The sequence below is a fragment of the Theropithecus gelada genome, chromosome 11 (genome assembly GCF_003255815.1).
Source record: "Theropithecus gelada isolate Dixy chromosome 11, Tgel_1.0, whole genome shotgun sequence".
Taxonomy (NCBI): domain Eukaryota; kingdom Metazoa; phylum Chordata; class Mammalia; order Primates; family Cercopithecidae; genus Theropithecus; species Theropithecus gelada.
Genome location: NC_037679.1, coordinates 120,963,354 through 120,980,937, shown reverse-complemented (window position 1 = coordinate 120,980,937; position 17,584 = coordinate 120,963,354). Strand labels below are relative to the sequence as shown.

General features: G+C 36.0%; 1 protein-coding gene across 3 annotated transcripts in view; it reads right to left on the bottom strand.

The window, feature by feature from the left end:
* FGFR1OP2 (FGFR1 oncogene partner 2) overlaps nt 1-17,584 on the bottom strand; it is a 28,515-nt gene that overhangs the window by 3,023 nt on the left and 7,908 nt on the right. Inside the window, exons 2-7 of one of the 3 annotated variants that reach the window (XM_025400915.1) lie at nt 10,207-10,364; nt 9,631-9,779; nt 7,266-7,383; nt 5,839-5,981; nt 2,997-3,110; nt 170-283 (exon numbers count right to left, since the gene is read on the bottom strand). In XM_025400915.1, coding sequence (XP_025256700.1) covers nt 170-283; nt 2,997-3,110; nt 5,839-5,981; nt 7,266-7,383; nt 9,631-9,765 — 624 coding nt within the window. In that variant the 5' untranslated portion in view covers nt 9,766-9,779; nt 10,207-10,364. The remainder of the gene's footprint in view (nt 1-169; nt 284-2,996; nt 3,111-5,838; nt 5,982-7,265; nt 7,384-9,630; nt 9,780-10,206; nt 10,365-17,584) is intronic. The other 2 variants (XM_025400914.1, XM_025400916.1) reach the window with 2 other exon arrangements.

The following is a 17,584-nucleotide window of genomic DNA, read 5'->3' as shown; positions in this document are numbered from 1 at the left end:
CTTGCATCACCATATAAATGGTCTTGCATAATATGCCCACATAAACAGCATCCAGGAGACCATTAGCAGTACCCAAGAAAAGTAAATATCTATTTAAAAATGGGATATATTTTCTGGCATAAATCTTTGTATGCACAGTTTTCATCTACATTTGCAATGTAAAACTTACTTCAAGTTGAAATATTCGTTCTTGTTCCTTGCAACCCTGTTGCTCGTCAATTTCAATGGCTTTCCTCATTACTGCTGCCATTTCAGTTATCTGGTCAACATGTGCTTGCAGTTCCTGAAAGAGAGGGATGGGAGTTGGAAATCAGCAAAATACTTTATTTTTGGATCCTCTCCTTTTTATAAAATCTGCAGTACCACTTAACATGAATATTCTTACATTGTCACTTAATATGAATAAAACAAATATTAACAATGAAGTTGGTTGACCACAGATGGGCTTTTGAAATCAGATTTGTCAGGACTAGAATTAAGAATAAGCAGCACAATAAAACTAAACCTAGCAGCAAGAAAAATATTCATATTTTACATTCCTCTCACCACAATGATCAACTTTGTCTTTTTTTTTGCACTTACATACACTATTGTTCAAAGTAATGTGAAAGATAAAAATTGCCGACGCATTCAATCTCTTTTCCTCGCTGAAGTCGTCAATGATTTAGAAATCTTTTCTGTATTTGTTCAGGCCTATAAATTTATGTCAATCCAATCTGTAACCTTTTCTAGGTCATAATCCTCTCTGACAGCAGGAACTGCATCTTTACATCTGCCTTCTATTTAGTGTATGGTATATGATAAATACTGAATAAAATGAGCACAATTCTGCTTTTCAGTGTTAAAATATTAAATGGCCTTCTTTGCCAACTGTTGAAAATATAGTATCACTGTAATACAGACATCCACATTTGTTAGGCGCAGCAAGTAGCATAAATTCTTCCAATCTCATTTTCTTATTTTGCACACCTATGATGTGCCAGCACTATGCTAAACAACAGGAATACAAAGACTGTTAAGACATGTTCCCTGATCTGAAGAAGCTTACAGTCTAGTGTAAGAGACAGACAAAAAAAGGTTTAAAATCAACAGAAACTTGAGAATAATCATTTTCTCAATGAACAGCTTCTACAGACCATTATTCACTGGCAATTGAGAGATATTTTATCATATTAAGCCTAAGACTTAAATATAAAAGTGAATAACTCCCCAAATAAACATTGTCTCTTCAGTAATTATATATATATTTTTTGTAAAAAGGATTTTACAGTACTCCAAGAAACCCACGGAACTAATAAGCTGGAAGAAATGACAATAGTATCTCTGGCAAACCACATTTAATAACCTCTTAACCAACAAAAATGTAGGTCCTTCTAATGGGGAAACCTAAACACTGCTAGTACTCAGCAAGAAGGTACTAGAAAAGGCTAATCTGTGCTGTCCAAAACAATCTTATTTAAACTTAATTAAAATCAATACACTTTTAAAAATTAACAATTCAGTCCCTCAATTGCATTAGTGACACTGCAAGTGCCCAATAGCCACATGTGGCTACTGGCTTCCACACTGGACAGCACAGAGAAAAAACATTCCCATCATTTCAGAAAGTTCTACTGGATAGTTTTGAATTAGATTATGGTAGGAAGAATGATATGAAGAAAAATATGTCATATTCTGCAAGTTAATCATTAAAATTCCTCCCATTGTCAAGGAAGTATAATATGTAAAAGCAGGTAAGTACAGATCATTGCAGCAGCAAACTAAGTAAGGGTAATGAGTAAAAATTTTGAATACCAACAGCATGCTCAACTTATGATTTGGTCAGTCCTATGGCACTGACCTAAGTTAAAAAACTACACAGAAAGCAAGTATTTCTTTCCCTTTTTTTATGAGATAGTCTCGCTCTTGTTGCCCAGGCTGGAGTGCAATGGCCAGACCTTGGCTCACTGCAACCTCCCCCTCCCAGGTTCAAGCAATCCTCTTGCCTCAGCCTCCCGAGCAGCTGGGATTACAGGAACCCGCTACCACGCCCAGCTAACTTTTGGTATTTTTAGTAGAGATGGGGTTTCACCATGTTGGTCAGGCTGGTCTCCAATTCCTGACATCAGGTGATCCACCCACCTCAGCCTCCCAATTACAGGCATGAGCCACCAAGCCTGGCTGAAGCAAGTATTTCCTTGCCTTTAAAATAGAAGGAAAAAAACTACTGATTGTTTCAGTACCAAGTCTAACAAAGCTCATCATGAGAAAAAACCCAATACTTCAAGTAGGACAGCATTTTTATAGGCCAGGGTAATGATTCACTTATTAACTATAAAATCTTCAGAGAAGTATCACAGACTTTTTAACAAGCACAAGAGGCAAGATCTGTGCTTTCAAAACTGTCTGGAAGACAAGAAGTATCACCAACATAACCCTTGAACTGTCTTGAAATGTCTTTCGTTTCTAACTCCCTGTCTAGGTTTATTCCTCCTTTATTCAATAAAGACCTGCAACAAGTGAGTTAAAAAAAAGTCGAGACACAATGGAGAGAGCACTACTATACTTAATCCTAACATCTAAACAAAGGCATTTTAATTTCATTTGCAAAATCAAAGGACTACAAACTATCCACAATCTGAATTAAAACATTTAATACTTTGACCAAAATTTTTATGAAATCAGGTTAAAATTAATGCCAAGAAAACATCTTTGATGTCCAGAAAGGAAATGACTGTTTTACAGCAACAGCTAACAAGAGCAAATAAATAAAGAGTTGGACTGAATAACCTATAAAACCTGCAAATATCTAACAGGCTGTACATAACACACAGAAAATTAATGAGAGATTTAAAGTTTCTACACTGAACAGCATGGCTATTAACGACACAACATTCTTTTAACGAATCTCATTTATTTGCTGATCTAATCTGGGAGGGAAATTCAACGTAAAAGAACTTTTGAAATGGACCCCCCTTCCATCCACACCCCAAAAGTTGACTGTTTATTTAGTGTACATTCTGATTTGCTTCCAAGTGCCTTCTCTCCAGTCCATGTTGAGGTGCTTCAAGGATGTGTCGAGATGCATCAAGGAAGAATCCTTCGGACTTGTTACGATGTACCATGTCAATCTGTAGTATAGAGTCATTATAATGTTAATACGGACATCATCCGTAATTTAAAAACTGAATGAGTGTTAGTTCATGCGTGTTAGCCAACTGTTTGAAATGTTTGCTTTTTTAAGATTTCCAAAAAGGCATCTGTTCAAAAATAACATGAAAATCATCATTTGGGTAAAAATGAGCTCTCAAACTTTCTACTGATTTTTTAAGTATGTGCTCAAAAACTTCTAGGTAAGGGCAAAGTTCTGTATTACAACAGTCTCGAAAGGATCTCTTACTCCAATCCAAAATGCTGTTATCTGTAACTCTGTTTCTTAGCCCTAAATGTGTTGTAAAATTACTTTTGTGTTTAGGCATATCAGAGCACTAGTACCTAAACACATCCTAGAATACCATACTTTTTGTGCTTTTATTATATACAAGTTTCTCTGCCCATTCACTTCTGCTTGTTTACCTACCTGCCCATAATTAATTCAAGGCTGGACTGAGACAGATTTTCTTCCCTTCCTTGACACCGTTCCAGATTTTCCTTATGACAGTTAATATTGCTCCCTCTAGCATTCCAGTAACAATTCATATCTCTACTTTGGGATTCATGAAACCCTCCCTTATACAGGTTGTTATGTTTGTGTCTGCATCTCCCACTATACTGCAAGCTTGTACATTCATCTTATTATTACCCATAACCAATCCAGTGCAAGTATTAATGTTTGTTTAATTAAGTCAAAGTGTCTCCTTTTTGGGAAAAATCAAAATCACAAACATTAATATGTATTAGTGAGAATTAATAACAAGTAACTGAATAGTCATTTTATGGGAGGCAAGGATCATCTGAACTTAGATGAAGAATTCAGTCTACATAATAAAAAAGGATGGCTTACAGCTATCTTAGGAAATGTTTAACCTTACTAATTAATAAACCAGCTCTGGTGTATAGTAAAATCTAATGCATTTTAGAAAACATTTGCTTCTGTCATAGTTGCTACCAGATGAGATGGTATTCTTCCCTTGAGATCCTTAACATTTTATTTTTAGGTTATAAAACATACAAACCTTTTAGAAATTCTCAAGATTACATTTATTTTACTAATAATACTAAGTCAACTCCTCTTAGCGCCTTTAAAAAAGTCTTAGTTATTATAGTTATTATTATACCTTTAAATTTAAATGATTTTAGAATGGTCTCATTAACAATAGTTACATTTTGTATTGAAAAGATCACCACTTAAACATCAACGGATTGCCATTTGATTAGGAGATGAATAGCATAATTAGAAAACTTTTTTTGTTTTTTAATTAAACACAGATTTTTAATTTATTATTTTACTGGTTGACATAAGAGGTACCTATCATTAGGTTTTCTAATATATAAAGGCATATAAAGAGCTATTTGATAGGTATTTAATTCTAATAGAATTAATTACTAATAAGTGAAAAACACCTACAAGCACCAAAATGGAAGAAGTAGTTTAAATAATCTAAAATGTGTTTCAATAATAGAGAAATATAAAAAGACGTCCTTTCCTATTTCTGCTGTAACAAATGGGGAAAAGAAGGCTCATAATCACTATTTCTTAAGTAATATTGATAATAATAGTCAGATCATCATTATCTAATACAGATAACAGCTTAGTTTCCATAATCTAGTTTAATATTTTTATTTCATATCAGCAACTAAAACTCAGTTTAAAATAAATATAAGTGAGAGAGGATTATTCTACTTGTCTTCATAGCAGTTGCCATAAAATATGGAGCCATACCAAAGGGAATAGACACAGGGATGACAAAGGGATGAAAAGCAGGTAAAACACTAATTTCTAACTACTTCAGCTTTGTTTCTAAAAAATGATGTCAATTGGTATATAATACTGGGGCAAGGGAGCAAAATTTTAATATGTTGGTTCTTCTCCTCAACCCCATGTTTTTTCCATTATAATAAACAAGATGATTTATAGTCTGGATGAATTAGCCTTATTCAGAAAATAGTCCTAAGAAAAACAAATCTACATTAAACTGCTTTCAGGTTTTAAAAAAAAGTTTTCAGTATTTTTTGTTTATGCAAGAGAAGTCAATACACAAATTTATTAACAAAAAAAATTATTAAAAAATTATGTTTTTTAAGAGACAGGGTCTCACTCGGTTGTCTAGATGGGAGTTGGCATGACCATAGCTCACTGTAACCTCAAACTCCTGAGCTGAAGTGGTCTATCCACCTCAGCCTGCTGAGAAGCTAGGACTGCAGGCATGTGCTACCACACCCAGCTAGTATTTTTACTTTTTGAAGAGATGGAGTCGCACTATGTTGCCCAGGCTGGTCTTGAACTTCTGGCCTCAAGCGATCCTCCTACCTTGGCCTCCCAAAGTGCTGGGATTATAGGCGCGAGCCACCATGCCCAGCCTTTTAAGAAATATTTCTTAAAAGCATATAGCCCTACAAAAATAATGTTGAATAGAACAGACTTACCTTTATATCCAAAATGAAATTTATTTTTCAATGTACAAATTAAAGTTTCTAAGAAACAGTGAGAGTTATAAATCAAACGGAAAATGATACATAACAAGCAAGAAATGGAAAAATAAGAAAAAGGAGAAAATGGCAATTAAAAAGATGAAACATTCAACATCATGTTAAAATGCCATTACTAGATACCTGTGATTTTTTACAAAAAAAATCTGAACACAGGATAATCAATCGTCTCTCTTTTCCATTTCAGGTCACATTTATAGAATGGATTACCTTGGAGTGCTGCTCTTTTAACTTCATTATTATACCCGGATCATCTTTTTTGCTAGCCATTAGCAATCTGAACATTTGTTCTCGATACTTGCTCATTATAAGTTCCAAGGCCGACTGATGTTCTTCCAGAGATGTACGCAATTCTATCAAGAATAATATTGTACTTTATTCCAACTTGAGTTAAAAGTACATAAAATTTTCCACTAAGCAACTTATGAATAGGACATTTTAAAAAGAAAACACAATGCACAAAAATCTAGCCATATAACAATAAGAGACACCAAATGAAGGCCCTTATTAGATTTCTGAATGAGCATTTTAACCTTATTTTTTGAGAATCATTTCAACAAAGATGTACTAAACAGCAATTAAATACCAGCCCAGGCTCTCTCTATATTAATACCAAAGGGCCACAGACCTCAAGAGTCTAGCAGAGAAAACAAGCATGTGGTTGGTGCAGAGTGGAGTGTCAGTCAAATAGATTTAAGAGATATCTGTGGGAAAAAATTGGTGGAAGCTTTGTAAAAGTACAGTGTGAGTTCCCTCAGTTGAAAAGTGAAGGAATGGACCTTCTAAGCAGGGAGGCATGAAAACAGATGATGTGTTTAGGAAGTGATTTGTGTTGGCAAGAGCAAAGAGTTCACGGTGAAGAAAACTGTGGGAAAAAGATTAAAAAAAAAAAAAAAAGGCTGGGAATTGATTTTTAGGGTCCCTGTAAGAGGTAATACATATACAATGAAAGTTCTTAGGCAAAAGAATTACATGATCAGGGCTGGGCGCAGTGGCTCACGCCTGTAATCCCAGCACTTTGGGAGGTCGAGGCGGGCGGATAACAAGGTCAGGAGATTGAGACCATCCTGGCTAACACGGTGAAACCCCGTCTCTACTAAAAATACAAAAAATTAGCCGGGCGTGGTGGCAGGTGCCTGTTGTACCAGCTACTTGGGAGGCTGAGGTAGGAGAATGGCATGACCCCAGGAGGCGGAGCTTGCAGTGAGCTGAGCTAGCACCACGGCACTCCAGCCTGGGTGAAAGAGCAAGACTCCGTCTCAAAAAAAAAAAAAAAAAAAAAAAAAAAAAGAATTACACGATCAGATTGATTTTTGAAATATCAATCTGATGGTCATATTGAAGACAGCTTGGACTGGAAGCAGGAAGAGAGACCGGAATCAGGGAGATAAGTTTGGACATTTCAGGCAAGAGACTGAGCATCTAATCTGGGGGCCAATGCAGTGGGACTGCAGAGAATGAAGCTGAGTTATTTCATAGCTAACAACAGCAGTGCTAACTGGATTATTGAGGATGAGAATCTAAGAGGATGTCAAGCAAGGCAGACGTTCAAATGTGGGACAGGATAAAGAGCAATAAATATGATTCAGGAATACAGACTAGAAACGGGATTAATGTCAAAAAGTAACGTATCTTGCCTTTGTTTTCTTGTTGCAATTCTCTGATTTGTCTGTTTTCTTGCTGGATTCCCATAACTAATGTGGACCGTGGCCGATGTCTTGCGACTTCATTAAGTTCTTGAATTTCTTCCTGATACTAATGGGGAAAAAACATGCAGGATGAAAATATCTGCAAATATATATATCTGATATATAAATACAAATATATCTGAAATATACATATAAACAAATATCTGATAAGAGCTTAGTATCCAGAATGTATAAAGAACTCTTACAACTCAACAATAAAATGAAAATAACCCCATTTTTAAAAGTGGCAAAGGATTTGAATAAACATTTATCTAAAGAAGATATACAAATGGCCAATAAGCACATGACAAGATGTTTAATTAAAATAACTAGTCATTAGGAGAATGCAATTCAATATATCCCACTAGGATGATTATAATGAAAAAGACAATAACAATTGTTGGAGAGGATGTGAAGAAACTGCAACCTTCCATACATTGTTGATGGAACGTAAAATGATGTAGCTCAGGGGTGTCCAATCTTTTGGCTTCCCTGGGCACACTGGAAGAAGAATTGTCAGGCCACACATAAAATACACTAACACTAATGATAGCTGATGACCTTTTTTAAAAAAAAAAAAAAATCTCATAATGTTTTAAGAAAGTTTGCAAATTTGTATTGGGCTGCATTCAAAGCCATCCTGGACCATATGCAGCCAGCAAGTCACAAGTCGGACAAGCTTGGTGTAGCTGCTTTGGGAAACAACGTGCCAGATCCTCAAAAAATTTAACAGAGTTATTACGTGACCCATCCATTCTACTTCTACATATATACCCAAGAAAACTGAAAACATATGTCCACACAGAAACGTGTACACAAATATTCATAGTAGCATATATTCTTACCAGCCAAAAAAGTAAAATAATCCAAATGCCTATCAGCTGACGAATGGATAAGCACAATGTGCTGTATCCTTACAATGCAATATTATTTGGTAATAAACAGGAATGAAGTACGGATAACATGCTACAACATAGATGAACCTTAAAAACATTATGTTAAGAAGCCAATCACAAAAAGCTGCATATTTTATCATTTCATTCATATAAAATGTCCAGAATAGGCAAATCCATACAGACAGAAATATTAGTGGTTGCCAGAGACTGAGGAAAGGGGAAACTAGAGAGAGACCACTGATGGATGTAAGGTTTTGTGGTGATGAAAATGTTCTGGAATCAGATAGTGGTTATACTGTATAACCTGCAAATGTGTACTAAAATCCAATGAACTGTACCCTTCAAAAAAGTAAATTTTATGGTATGTGAATATCTTAATAATAATAATAGCACATGTACAAAAGAAATGCAGAAAGACTTTCCATTAAGAAAATGAGAATCTTATTTTACAATTGCACTAATTTATTTTCAAGGCATTCTCACGAGACACTTAGTAATATATTCATTGTAACACTCCTGGTTCTTAACTTCAGATGTGAAACTCCCTTTTTAACAACTCAATACCAGATATATGTTCACTGAAGTGCCTGAGTCTAGCTGGACAGTTGGTTAGGGATGCAGGTAATCTGTTTAGGGCAACACAGTTGTAAAACCAAATAACTAAACTTGCTCCACTATTTCCAGTAGCTTTGTTAAAAATACTATCCCAGAATTGCTTCCTTTTACAAAACAGATGAGGAGAGTTAGCTGTGAATATACATTCTCCCCCTCTGATTTCCATCATAATGTCAAAGATTTTATAATTTTCTTAAATGACTTGAAAATTTTTACCAGAAGGTTAAAATAGTGTCTAAACTCCGTGGCCCATGGGAATATTCTGTTACACAACAGTAAAAATAGCAAGAAGAAAGCCCTTTTTATGTATTCTTTAATTGGTAGCATTGAATGAAAAATAAGGCAGCAAGTATGGGTATAATAACTGCACAGAGTGTAAATCACATATTACCTTGCATCATTTTCAAAAGCTATTTTGTTGTTAAACAGCATCACCTTAAGTACTTTTATAAAGAAAAATATGAACATTTCCACATTATACAAGACAGAACAAAATGTGTACCAACATTAGTAAAAGGTATTATCTGGTCTTTGTCAAATGTTTCTAGATCTAACAAATTCATTTATTTTCTAAACTCAAATGCGCAACTGTGTCAGCAAAATAAGTGATCAAATCTAGGGTTTAGAAATATATGTCCGTGTATGTCACCTGAACACGACAAAATTAAAGTAAATCTGAAATACACAGGTCAAGCTACTTTAAAATTTTAGAGAATGTTGAAAAAATTAGATACTAATTAGCCAGCAATACATAAATGTCAATGACTGCTTTTGATAAATGGAATGAACAAGAAAAATCAAACCTGTTTCATGGCTTCTACTCGCTTGTTGAGAGCTGTGGTTTGCTCAATCAGAGATTCTGCGGCATCGTCATGATCTCTTAATCTTTCAACAAGAGCTTTAGCATCAGCAAGTGCCTTCTCAATTGTGCAACTCATTTCTAAAGATATATCTATAATTAAAATTAAAATCAAGACTCAAAGTCAACATATCTATTTTAGTTTCAGGTCAACACAGATATGCTTCTTAAGACACATTTGTTACAGTATTGTTCACTGTCCAGGGAGGAAAAAACACCTAAGAACACTGTGGTTTTGCTTCTGTTAGGATGGTACAAACTTGAAAGTAAATTTACACTGCTACAAAAAAATTAGAACACAGTTAAAAGATTTACAGATGGAACTAGAGTGTATTTAAAACACTCAGAACTTACAGTGGGGAAAAAAGTACATGTCCAGTGAATATAACGTTATATAGAAATTTGCCCTTTATGAGGGCATTCCCTATCTTGTCACTTTTGAGAAATATCATTTGGTTCGTTGTTCTGTATTCTGGGGTCAATGACCATCAGATCTCTGACTGTAAGAATGCTTCCTAACCTCTGCTTGGTCAGGGGACTTGAGACACTGTTCACAAACACTGCTGACCAGCCAAAGTGGCCTCAATGTGTCATGCTACATCAAAGTCTCAACCTCCTCTTGGAAGAACTTTTGCTTCTTACATAAAGTTGCATTATAATTCTAACGCTTGCGTCCTCCTTAGTAAATTGCAAAAAAAGAGTTTTGACTTAGGACAAAACTGGTAATTACAGGAAACGTCCAATATGTTAAAATCAGTAAGTAATATAAGAGTAGCTGAAAAAATTATGAGACAAAACATGAAACAGTCAATTGTCAGCTTCTTCAATTGGTATGCAGAAACCTCAAACAAAATTTTAATAATTTTAAACAGTCTCTTTCCAAAACTTAAGTTTCTTCTGAAACTTACCCTCCTTGAAATCTTTTATCTTTCTTTTTTTTCAATTTGAAATAGAGTCTCGCTCTGTTGACCAGGCTGGAGTGCAATGGCATGATCTCAGCTCACTGCAAGCTCTGCCTCCCAGGTTCATGCCATTCTCCTGCCTCAGCTTCCCAAGTAGCTGGGACTACAGGCACCCGCCACCACACCTAGCTATTTTTTTTTTATTTTTAGTAGAGACGGGGTTTCACCATGTTAGCCAGATGGTCTCGATCTCCTGACCTCATGATCTGCTCACCTCAGCCCCCTCAAAGTGCTGGGATTACAGGCGTGAGCCACCATGCCCGGCCGAAATCTTTTCTTTCTACTAAGTTTTACCTAACTTTCAATGCAAGCCATCCTTTCTTCAGAGTTTTCTCAAAAAATAAAATCACACTAAATTACCAGGCCAGAAGCCAGGTCTACAGAAGTTAAATTAAAACTTTGGTGTAGATCCAAGTGAAGGGTTATAAACAAAGATTTTCATTAACTTTAGTAAAACAGTGATTTGCCACAGAATTCAGGACTCTGTTATGTAACACTGCCCTGGACTACAGATCTGTACTAGTTCAATTAATGATTATCCCCTCCAATACACACCCACACACACACACACACACACACAAAGCAACAAGTAGAAAAGAGAAGATTTAAATAACTCAACAGTATAAAATATTTCATAAAACATATTAGGCAATTTCAGAAGACTTTCTCCTGTTATTTAAATCGCCAATTTAGAAAATGTCCAATATATGACCAGACATTTCCATGGAGCCTTAAGAAGTAAACAAGCTGGAAATTAATATAACTTCTGGCTCTCTAGAGAAAACAACCACAAGATTTGTCTTGTAAGATTCAGGAGGTTTAGATAAGGATACCTGAAAATATGACAAGTAAAAGGGCCATTAAAGGAACCAATATTGTCTGATACTGGCTAATACCCAAAAGGACAACTACCCAAAATCTATCCAAAGATGCTGCTCTGAGAGAGCCATTAGCGCCCAACAATACCCTGTACTTCCTCTAAATTTCCAAAGGGAATTATCTAAAATTGTAGATAGACAACTTTCTTACTTGTTAAGAAAGTTAACATAAATGGGTTAAATGGACATCACTACAACTTCATTAATCCCATTACTATAGAACATCAGATCCTTCTTAGTAAGCTTTTAAAGCTGTCTGTAAAGCAAAATTAAAAAAAAAAAAAAAAAAAAAAAAAAAGGACAGGGGCTGACTTGTAATAAAAAAAATGAAAAAACCAAAAAAAAAAAAAAAAGGTTTTATAGTAAAAATAATAGGTTGTAACAGATGGTGAAAAAAATAAAAGACAAATCTGAAATTCTACAACAAATTATAAAAGATTTGAGAGAAAATAAAGTTTATCTTGGTTTAATATAACTCTCTTGGTTTAATAGAACTCTCTAACGGTCCTAATCTGTAAATGATATTGCTGGGACCACAAGAAGAACCCTTCTTTATTCACTAAAGCGTAACATCTACAAATGCAATAGATAGGATCTGTTCCCCAAAAAAATGCAGTAAGGTCCTATATATGATCAGATAGCTAGACAGCCCTCAGTCTAGACAGTCTTCCTACATAATCATAGATCTTTTTGAGTACAAAAATAGTACACTGTGTTCAGGGAGCATTAACAACATGACATCAAAAACCCCACCTGCCTATTATATTGCGTATCTTAGGCTGGGTGCACTGGCTCACTCAGCACTTTGGGAGGTCGAGGAGGGCAGATCACTTGAAGTCAGGAGTTTGAGACCAGCCTGGCCAACATGGTGAAACACTGTCTCTACTAAAAATACAAAAATTACCTGGGTGTGGGGGCACACGCCTATAATCCCAGCTACTCCGGAGGCTGAGGCAAGAGAATCGCTTCAACCTGGGAGGCAGAGGTTGCAATGAGCCAAAATTGCACCACTGCACTACAGCTTGGGCAACAGAGACTCTGTCTCAATAGATAAATACATACATACATACATACATACAAAAATTAGCCAGGCTTGGTGGGGAGTGCCTGTAATCCCAGCTATTTGGGAGGCTGAGGCAGGAGAATCGCTTAAACCTGGGAGGCGGAAGTTGCAGTGAGCCATAGCACCACTGCATTCCAGCCTGGGCCACCGAGTGAGGAGCCGTCTCAAAAAACAAAAACAAAAACAAAAACAAAAAAAAGAAAGAAATCGTATACCTTAATTCAGTAGCTACGGTTTAGCTTCCCTGCCTCAGAGCAATTATAAATCTCAACTGAATTAATCAAAGCATCTTCAGAGGTTATACTAGGTCTTTAAACCTCAGGTTACCATGCATAGTAAATCCCTGTTGCTAAAGGAAACCACCCAAAATTTCTGTCACTTGAGTAATTATGAAATATTGTTACTCTCTCTTTTTCACATTACCATCCACTGGTGTAACAGTGTTAATTCAACAACCTTTACCTACTGCAAGGAAAATCTCATGATTGTGATTCCATAACTCAAGAAGTATTCAAGTCCAAAACAAAACTTTTGAATTTTCTAGTACCAAATCCTGACTTTACTGTTTGTTAATGGGTTTTATCTTAAAAACAAAAATCAGCAATATCAGGCTTGATATGCAAGAGGTACATCAGTTACTGTGGTAAAATTCAATTTCTTACCAGAAGCTAGACTGATCAAGTGACTTAACTGTAGTCCACTAAGATAGAGCAACTTACTAAAAGTAAATATATACACGAATAGCTGGTATGCTTTTAGAATAATTCATTTCTCTGAAATGCTGCAAAGAAAAGAGTTTCCTCCGATATCCTTTAAAAAACAATGAATACATTAACTACTTGATGGCTTGATGGTAGCTGCCTAATATAACTGCTATCATAAAGGTAGAAACAATATTGTAGATACCACAGAAATACCTTAAAGTTCATTACTATAAGCGGGATGCTTTGACTAAACATCGTTATGCAAAGGCCTCATATGAAACTGTAAAATAAATCCATGAAGAAGTTCAAAGATTCCATGACAGATACACAAAATTTGGCCTGTCAAGTTTCAAAAGAACCATATGACCATCAAGTTGTAAGATCCATGAAGATAAAAACTGTCACAACCAGAATGGCTACTTGATAGTACCACATAACACCTCAAACAGGGTCAGGCATGGTGGCTCACTCCTATGTAATCCCAGCACTTTGGCAGGCTGAGGCAGGTGGATCACCTGAGGTCAGGAGTTCGAGACCACCCTGACCAATATGATGAAACCCCATCTCTACTAAAAATACAAAAATTAGCTGCTGTGGTGGCATGCGCCTGTAATCCCAGCTACTCAGGAAGCCGAGATAGGAGAATCTCTTGAACCCGGGAGGCGGTGGTTGCAGTGAGCCGAGATCGCGCCATTGCACTAGCCTGGGCAACAAGTGCAAAACTCCATCTCAAACAAAACAAAACCTCAAATAGATACTACTCTATGAAACATTTCATTTAAGTAGAAAAAAATGGCCACAATATTAAACACAGATGGGAAAACTTACCTTGCATAGCATAGGATATTGGTCAATTCATGCTTCACTTATAAATAAATTTAATCTGGAAAAATTGTAGGCCAGGTGTGGTGGTGCACGCCTGTAATCCCAGCACTTTGGGAGACCGAGGTGGGTGGATCGCCCGAGGTCAGGAGTTTGCGACCAGCCTGACTAACATGATGAAACCCCGTCTCTACTAAATACAAAAATTATTAGCAGGGTGTGGTGGCACAAGCCTGTAATCCAAGCTACTTGGGAGGCTGAGAAAGGAGAATCGCTTGTACCTGGGAGGTGGAGGTTGCAATGAGCTGAGATCACGCCATTGCACTCCAGCCTGGGCAACAAGAACGAAACTCCATCTCAAAATAAAAAAAAAAAAACTGTAATGGTAAATCAAGGACTAAAACCATTCCTAAACAACTTTCTAAACATCTCTAAGATTTTACAGAGTTGCCTCTATCTTTTAGAAATATTTATTATTATTTTTAAAATTTTAATTATTTTTAGAGATGAGGTCTTGCTGTCACCCAGGCTGGAACTCCTGGACTCCAAAGACCCTCCACTTCAGTCCCCTGAGCAGCTGAGACTATAGGTGCATGCCACCATGCCGGGCAATATTGTTAAATATACTAGTATGTTTATGTTATGAATCCCTTAGAAGAGTCCCCTATTGAAAAGATGCAATATTCACAATCACTGAAATACTATATTTTGTGTATTTTCCCAAGGGCATTCTAACTTGTCATCCAATAATATAAAAACATATTTAACTGCAATAGTTGAAACTTATACATTTCGACGATACAACACTTTGCTTCTTTCTAAGAAACTTTGTCTTCATCATTCCCAGTCCTCAGGAAACCCCACGCAGGAGTTTCCAACAAGATCTAAGTCCAGACACATTGTCATCACATTTCCGAAAACTAAAGACAAAGAAAAAATCTGGAAAGCAGCCACAGAAAAATGATACATTACTCATACAGAACAATTTGAGTAGCTGTAGGTTTCCCATCAGAAATGAAGGCCAGAAAAAAGTAGAACAACATTTTCAAAATGCTGAAATAACAGACCTATCAACCCAAAACTCTATATCCAGCAAAAATGTTTCATATATGAAGGTAAAATAAAAATCATTCTCAGCTGAAGAGAAAGAAGAATTTATTTCCAGTAGACTTATTATAAAGAATAATCTAGTTACAAGCAAAGCGTTGTCAGAAGGAAACTTAGAACATCAGGAACAAAGGGAGATCAATGGAAATTATAAATATCTGGGTAAATATTTTCCTCTTAGTTCTTTTAAACGTCTAATGTTTAAAAACAAGAATTATAATATTTATCTAACGAGATTTTTAATTTATGCAGGGAAATATATAACTACAACAAAAAGGGAGGAGGCCAAAAAAGCTTTTATAGTGATCAGATTTCTACATTTCACTTGAAGTTGTAAAAATAACAATTTTATGTAGACTTAAAAATTTACATATACTGTAATTCCTAAGAAATCCCTAAAATAACTGTACAGAGATAATAGTCAAAACTACAATAGGTTAATTGAAATGAATTAAAAAGTGTTCAATAACCCAAAAGACAGAGAAAAGGCAAAACAAAGGAATATCAAAGGAACAAAAAGAAAACAAATGGTAAGATGGCAGAACTAAATCCAAACATGTTAATAATTTCACTAAATATAAATGTCCTCAACACATGGATTAAGATAGATGATCAGAATTTTAAAAGAGGACCCAACTATGCATTACTTATATGAAATTCACTTTAAACATGATATGGGTAGGTTAAAAGTAAAAGGACAGGCTAGGCGTAGTGGCTCACACCTGTAATCCCAGCACTTTGAGAGGCTGAGATCGGAGGATCGCCTGAGCCTAGGAATTCAAGACCAGCCTGGGCAACATGGCAAAACGCTGTCTCTACAAAAAATTTAAAAATTAGCTGAGTTTGGTGGCACATGCCTGTAGTCTCAGCTACTTGGAACAGTGAGGGTGCAGTCAACCCTGGCTGTGCCACTGCATTCCTGCCTGGGTGACAGAGTGAGACCTTGTCTCCAAAAAAAAAAAAAGTTAACAGGGTGGAAAATAGGATATATTATACAAATACTAGTCAAAAGAAAACCAGAGGGCTAACAACATGAAAACACGCTCAACATAACTAGCCATCACTGAAATGCAATTCAAAATCACAATGAGATATACCTACTAAGATGGCTATAATAGAAAAGATAGAAGTATTGGCTAGGATATAAAGAATGTGAAATGGTATAGCAACTCTGGAAAAGTCTGACAGTTACTCAAAAGGTTAAACATGTGATCCAACAATTCCACGCCTAGGTCCACACCAAGAAAATGAAAGTATGTCAATGCAAAAAACTGTATGTGAATGTTCACAGCATTATTCAACTGATAAATGAATAAATACGATGTGTTCATACAGTGGAATATTTGGTAAAAAAAAAAAAAAAAAAAGTAGGGGGGAATAATGTCCTGAAACAGGCTACAACATGAATGAAAACTGAAAAAATTATGCTAAGTGAAAGAAGTCAGTCACAAAGACAATGTATGATGCCATTTATATAGTGTCCAAAAGAGGCAAATCTACAGAGGCTGAAAGTAGATCAGTGGATGTTTAGGCCTGGGGGAGTAGGAAAAGGTAGGAGGAACGGAAAGTGACTGTTAATGAACATATGGTTTCTTTTTGTGTGGGAAAAATGTTCTAAAATCGATTTTGTTGTGATGGTTACACAACTCTGAATACACTGAAAACCCTAAAAGTGTATACTTTAAATAGGTGAATAGTATGGTATGTGAATTATATCTCATAGAGGCGTTATATTTAAGAAAAGAGCTAGAGCGGCTATATAATATCAGACAAAGCCAGGCGCAGTGGCCCACGCCCATATAATCCCAGCATTTTGGGAGTCTGAGACTGGCGGATCGTGAAGCCAGGAGTTCCAGAACAGCCTGGGAAACATGGTGAAACCCCATCTCTACTAAAAATACAAAAAATTAACCGGGCATGGTGGTACACACCCGCAGTCACAGCTACCTGGGAGGTGGAGGTAGGAGGATCACCTAAGCCCAGGAGGTTGAGGCTGCAGTCAGCCATGATCATGCCACTACACTCTAGCCTGGGCAACAAAGTGAGACTTGCCTCAAAAAATAAATAAGTATCAGACAAAGTAAACTTCAGAGAAAAGAAAATTACTGGGACAGAGGAACATTATATGATGATAAAAAGCCCAATTCACCAAGAAAATATAAGCAACCTAAATGTATATACAACTATAATTAAAGAGCTTCAAAACACAAAAGCACTAACTCAAACAACTGAAGGCATATACAGGCACATCCCACCCTTACTGCTGAGAAATTAAACACTCCTTTCTCAGTAACTGGCAGACCCTGTACACAAAAATCAGCAAGAATATAGACAAAATGAACACCATCTACTAAATGGCTTG